At 41.1% G+C, this 5,965-nt stretch overlaps 1 protein-coding gene across 1 annotated transcript in view; it reads right to left on the reverse strand.

Moving 5' to 3' along the window:
- MRPS31 (mitochondrial ribosomal protein S31) overlaps window positions 1-3,358 on the reverse strand; it is a 19,607-nt gene extending 16,249 nt beyond the window's left edge. Inside the window, exons 1-2 of the mRNA XM_009882357.1 lie at window positions 3,075-3,358; window positions 2,232-2,390 (exon numbers count right to left, since the gene is read on the reverse strand). Of these exons, the coding sequence (XP_009880659.1) occupies window positions 2,232-2,390; window positions 3,075-3,211 (296 nt within the window). The 5' untranslated portion in view covers window positions 3,212-3,358. The remainder of the gene's footprint in view (window positions 1-2,231; window positions 2,391-3,074) is intronic.
- Window positions 3,359-5,965: the final 2,607 nt, after the last annotated feature.

The raw sequence follows: 5,965 nt of genomic DNA on the forward strand, positions 1-5,965 counted from the left end.
AATTGCTGGTCTTTCTAGAAAACTCATCGATTGATAAGAGCTTCAAACTGTTACCTAACTATTGAGGAAGAAAACAGAAGTTTTCAGCATATAATAAAAATTAACATATATTCCCAGGTAGAAGAAGGCTAGTTCACAAAGCTGCCTCAGGAAGTAGAACTTGCCAATTCACAGCAGAGCAAGCCAGCCAGGACATTCCTAGCCCGCCAAAAAGGCTGGGTTTGGTTGAGAAAAATGCATTTCTCTAACCATAATGATTCATCTGCAAGCATGTTTTAAGACATTGTAATAGCACATCTTAACCGATCGATCAACTGTATAGAGGCACTATACAGTTGGAGCGACTTCAGTTTTTTTGATTTCTATAGAATTTAAACTCTCAACAGAAAAAAGTCTTTTTGCTTAGACTACAGCTTCCTTAGATGCCTTCTTTCTTCCACAGTAGTCATAGCTGGGTAAATCCTTCAGGGAAAGTGGTTGTAAGGACAGCAAGCTCTTGTTGCTAGTAGACAAACCAACCCCATTTAGAGAAGAGTGTGCGTGTCTTAAGGAATAGGTGCAGGAGCACACGAGGTTAGCTGCTGCACGTATCAGCTCAGTCAGTATCAATATGGTCCCCCAACCGACCTTTACAGAAATTGAAGTTAGTTCTAATTACATTTATGTTGGCCATGCACAAACGATGCTATTAAGACATTTGTGTGCTCTGCTCTTCTAAAAACCCTCGTGACAGAGATGGAACAACCTCACTGGTAATTAATAGTTTAATGAATATATTCTTTAGGTAATATATTCCTTATTTATTCTCCTTACATTAAGAAGTGTCTTTTAGGTTTTTGGTAATACTGCACACAAAAACCAAAAAAAAAAGCAGAAACACACCAATTTTACATAAAACAGATGTCTAACCTTGAAAGCTACTCTTGGCTCCAAAAGCCCACGGAGAAATAAGCTTCTGTCAAGTTCTCGAGATCTCCTATATTCAGGCTGAGAGGACATTATGAAAACAGAGCACACATACAGCCTTTGGAGACGTTTGTGCGCACTACGTAAAACCATACTTCCTCCTCAAATAGCACAGACTCCACATGTTTGGAGAGAATTTCATTCTGCTCTCCACAACAGTCATCAGCACTCGTGGTAGAAGGAATCATGAATACAGGCTAAGAGGGAAACTTGCAGTTTCTCTCTTTTCCCTTCACAACCTTTGAAGAACGTGTATTTTGTTTAACAGTTTTATTCACTGAGAATTGCGATTCCCAATCTATTTGCAAACATCGGTCACACTCTTCCTTAGTTTTCACTCTCATAAAGGGCAGACATCAGCCACAAACATCACTAGCTTGTTGGCTACTCTGCAGTTCATCAATAAACATACAAAGTATATCCTTTACTGATCTCTAGAGCAACCTACAAATAATAATACAATAATGGGCCAAACTTAAATCCTAGTTTGGGACAAATTCATTTTCACAGAATAAATTAAGATAAGCAGCTTGCAGTTCACAACACAAACAGCTATAAACAAAGGCTTAACATTCCTATTTTGCTGAAGATCCAATTTTCTGGTTAGTTCAGCATTTCACCTGGATTTAATGCCTTATTCTCTGAGTAGTTATCTGAATATTAGCTTTAAAAAAAAAGGGAATGAAAAAAACTGTATTTAGCCATCATCCACAAGATCAGTGTGCACAACTGTTTCCAAACAAATGTTTCTCATCTGTTTGAAAGCCACACTGGAAACGGAGTTAAGCCAAGAGATGAGTTTCTTGGGTTGACTGGAAAGTTTTGAAAGGAAGGGTGGGGCTATAAATAGAGCTGCTCTAGTTCAGTTATGCAGAGCTGTCATGAAAATTCACCAGTCCAGACAGAACGTCTGAAATGTCTACAAATCCATCCATTGTGTGAGAATTTCAGAAGCTTGGGGAAAAAAAAAAAAAATCTGTTATTTTGCTAGCTTGTCCAAGAAAGTAATGATCCTGGGCAGGAAAACAATTCCAGTTCTGTAAAAAACATTTTAGAATGAGGATGGCAAAATGTAGGGAGTCTGCTATAACCAGACCAATGATGTTCCCATTATTCATTAATTCCGAGGATAACCTGTCCAAATGTTTAGGGCCAAATGGCCAAATTTTAGGGCCATCTTTCCAACACAGAACCAGTCGCCTTCAAAATGACATTGCAAAACCAGAATTTCAAAAATTATCAAGAATAACATTCAATATACAGACCGTATGTTAATAGTTCCCCCCTTTTTCTGTTTATCTGTGGTTTCTTCATGTCTTCTTAGTTGTGCAAGCAGTTCTGATTCTGTCTGTTTCTTGTCGAGTGTCAGGGAGGACGCAACTGCAGAAGCAGCCTCCACCAGTTCTGGATTTAAAGGTTTGCCTCTGTAAGAGATGCAACAGATATGGAAATACAAAAAAAAAAAAAAAGCCTTAATATATTTAAATAATCATTTCCATGCTGCCATTTTATGTCTCAATAACTTAGGAGTTATAGTTATGCATTATCCCAAATGGGGGTGGTCAGGGGGACAGCCAGGCTTGGCCTGTGTTGCACTGGTCATCAACTGCCAAGCGACACAGACAAATTCTTGTTCTCAAACGTGGGAAAATGGCAGCCCTACACCACTGCACAGCTCCTTGGACATGAAGCTCAGAAGACCACAGGCAACATAGACCTGCAGGGTTATGAACATGATGCAACAGTGTGGAGGTGAGCCACCCACAAGACGTGACAATCCTCATGCCATTTTTTTTTTCCTCCTTTTTCCTCAGTTTTATTGTATTTTATCTGAATATTATTCTCCCCCTCCCATTAAAATAACTTTCCACAGGCAGATGCTAGGGCTACCTTTCAAGAGTCTTAGCACAGAGAAAGGCAGCATATTGTAGAAAGCATACATCTTTTGTCCAGATTCTCCCATGACCTACTGCAATCTACATCTACACTACATTCCCTTACAAGATTACTTTTCTATGCTTGGAAATGCTTGATTTTGTCCTAGATAATGACAACAACAAATTTGAAACGAGGAGAAAAGAGGCTAAGAAAAGTTCGTTATACTTTACCGCTGGATGTCTTCTGTAGCTTTCTGAAGCGTAGTACCTTCACTGTCTGGGCCTTCCAGCTTGTTTGTGGCTTGCTGTTTGATTTCACGTCCTTTTAACTGTTGGAGTTTCTTCCTGTAGCTTACTTCTACCTTCATATTACCAATAAGGTCTAACAACTTCTGCTTTGGTGTTTCTGCTGTGTTCTCCTGACTCTTCCTGACTTCAGTGGTGCTGTCTTTGGAAGCAGTAGATTCATCTTTCTCAGTAGAAAGCACGCTGCTTGTGCTGAAGAGTTTCTGTATTTTGCTAGATGATACACAAAGTTAAAAAAAAAATTAAAAATCACAAATTACAAATAGGGTCCAAGGCTGAATTTTGTAAGCCTACAAGAAAAACCCTGTTATTTACAACTGTCTAGGCCTAACTGAGCACAAACTGTGTATGTTAAGTACACGTCAAACACGTACCTTTTGACTTTCGAGAAGGGCTAGGATACTATTTAAAACTCTTGGTTATTTATGGTTTCTTCATCACAAAAATCACATAAATAAAATTATTTCCTCCACAAATAAACTCTGCTTAATCTATAAACTTAAAACTTTTAAAGTATCCCTGCATTAGGGAGCAGACAGAGTTTGAATCTACCGGTACCTGACACTTAAATTCATTAGTACTATAGAAAACTCACTGAAACTCTTAAAATGGGGAAACAAAGAGATCAGTCCTAGCCACCCGAACAAAGACTGTACATACACATATTTAGCTTCACATTGTTTCATGCTTGTGGCACTATTATGGATCAGGTTCCCCTACCCTATGCCCTGCCATATAGCACCCAAGCATTTGTACATCCATATGGGGAAATGGATCCTGCTGCAAGATAACCCAGTAACAAACAAAAAAAGTCATTTTGGTTATTTTCCCCTCTGGAACAGCTCCTCTACCTAGTTTACCACATCACTTCAAAGAAGCTAAAACTGGCACAGTGCAGGCAAGGATGCAAAGCCACAGACAGCAGGGAACTGCTCAGGATATTGCTGCAACAGACAACTGTATTCTCTGGAAAAACTATCATAAAATTCAAAGAACTGTTCTCTTTAACATTCTAAAATGAAATGTTTAAATCTCTAAATTTAAAACTCCTTTTTTTTGTTTAAAATCACCTTCAAGTTACTAAAATAAAGAAAAAAAAACTTACAATTAAATAATTATTTTTATTCAAAATAAAACACTTCAACAGACCTGAAGGAATTTTGACATACCTTCCCCCCTCACACGCACACCCCTGGCTAAAAAATAAAAATCTGCTAGTATCAGCAGGCGCCACATTACTACTTTAGTCACTCTGCACTTAATAAATTGTCGGCATTAAATTGTCAGCATTAAACCCTAAATTTCGATGTTGAGAAGCAACAGGAAAATTTAAGGAAAGCTTCAGAACCACATTATAGAGAAGATGGTAGGAGTCCTGCTGTTTTACATTCAGCTGTTCTCCACAGATCTTTTTCAAACACATGTTTTTCATTAATTCAGGCTGCATGCTCCTGAAAACTATTTATCCATTCAGAAATCTCCACTTAGAGCATCAGAAAAACACACCAAGAATGCAAGCCTTAAACATTTAAAGTCAGTAGTACATTGCAATCTGTGTTACGTATTTCACCAACCATCAGGTTCGTCTTCTGCTCAGACAAACCCCAGCTAGCCTTAGAAAGCAAACACAGCTATGAAAGAAACAACCTACTCTACACATTTGGCTACCGCAGCATCAGAGCTTGTTCAAAAAGATCAAGGACCTTTGAAAGACAAAAAAACAAACACGCATAACTGATTTTTCATTTTAAAAAGTTAAACTCTTTTAATAAAAGTAAAAACAAACTTCCAAATATTACTTTCAGCCAATGCTTTGGGGATGTACCTCTGCCAACAGGTACACATGCCATAAAATTCTGCTCGGGTCACGCAGGCATACTGTTCACACAGCTCACATGCGCAGGACAGCAAGGAAAGCAAGATGAAACACAGCCCAAACCATACAACTCTACCCAACTTCACTTTCCCAATAAGTTCTGCCCACTGGTGTCAACACTGCACAGACCCAGCTGGACAGACAGACTTGGGCCTGGCCTGCTCACTGCCTGAGCAGGTTTGAATCATAGAACCATCTAGGTTGGAAGGGACCCTTAAGATCATCAAGTCCAACCATCAACACTGCCAAAACCACCACTAAACCATGTCCCTCAGCACCACAGCTACCCGTCTTTTAAATACCTCCGGGGATGGTGACTCCATCACTTCCCTGGGCAGCCTGTGCCAATGTTTGATAACCCTTTCACTGAGGACATTTTCCTTAATATCCATCCTAAACGTCCCCTAGTGTAACTTGAGGCCATTTCCTCTTGTCCTATCACTTGTTGCCTGGGAGAAGAGACTGACCCCCATCTCACTACAACCTTTCAGGTAGTTGTAGAGAGCAATAAGGTCTCCCCTCAGCCTCCTTTTCTTCAGGCTAAACAACCCCAGCTCCCTCAGCCGCTCCTTATAAAGCTTGTTCCCCAGACCCCTCACCAGCTTCGTTGCCCTTCTCTGGACACGCTCCAGCACCTCAATGTCTTTCTTGCAGTGAGGGGCCCAAAACTGAACACAGCACTCGAGATGGCACCGAGTATCTGAACCCCGGGGGCAGCCAGGAACAGGGCAAGCCCGCGGCAGGGCAGCAGCAGGCAGGCACTGGGTAGGCCCCGCGACCCACCGGCCCGGTACAGGCGCCACGGTTACGGGAGAAAGTCGCTAAAACACGAACCCCCCGTTTAACGCAAAGGCCAAACGCAGCAACCCGCCCTCCGGGCGCAGGCCCCGGCGAGGCAAACCCCGCCCGCGACGGGCCCGGCTCCACCGGCGGCCAACAG

This window comes from Charadrius vociferus, unplaced genomic scaffold, assembly GCF_000708025.1.
Source record: "Charadrius vociferus isolate BGI_N301 unplaced genomic scaffold, ASM70802v2 scaffold263, whole genome shotgun sequence".
Taxonomy (NCBI): domain Eukaryota; kingdom Metazoa; phylum Chordata; class Aves; order Charadriiformes; family Charadriidae; genus Charadrius; species Charadrius vociferus.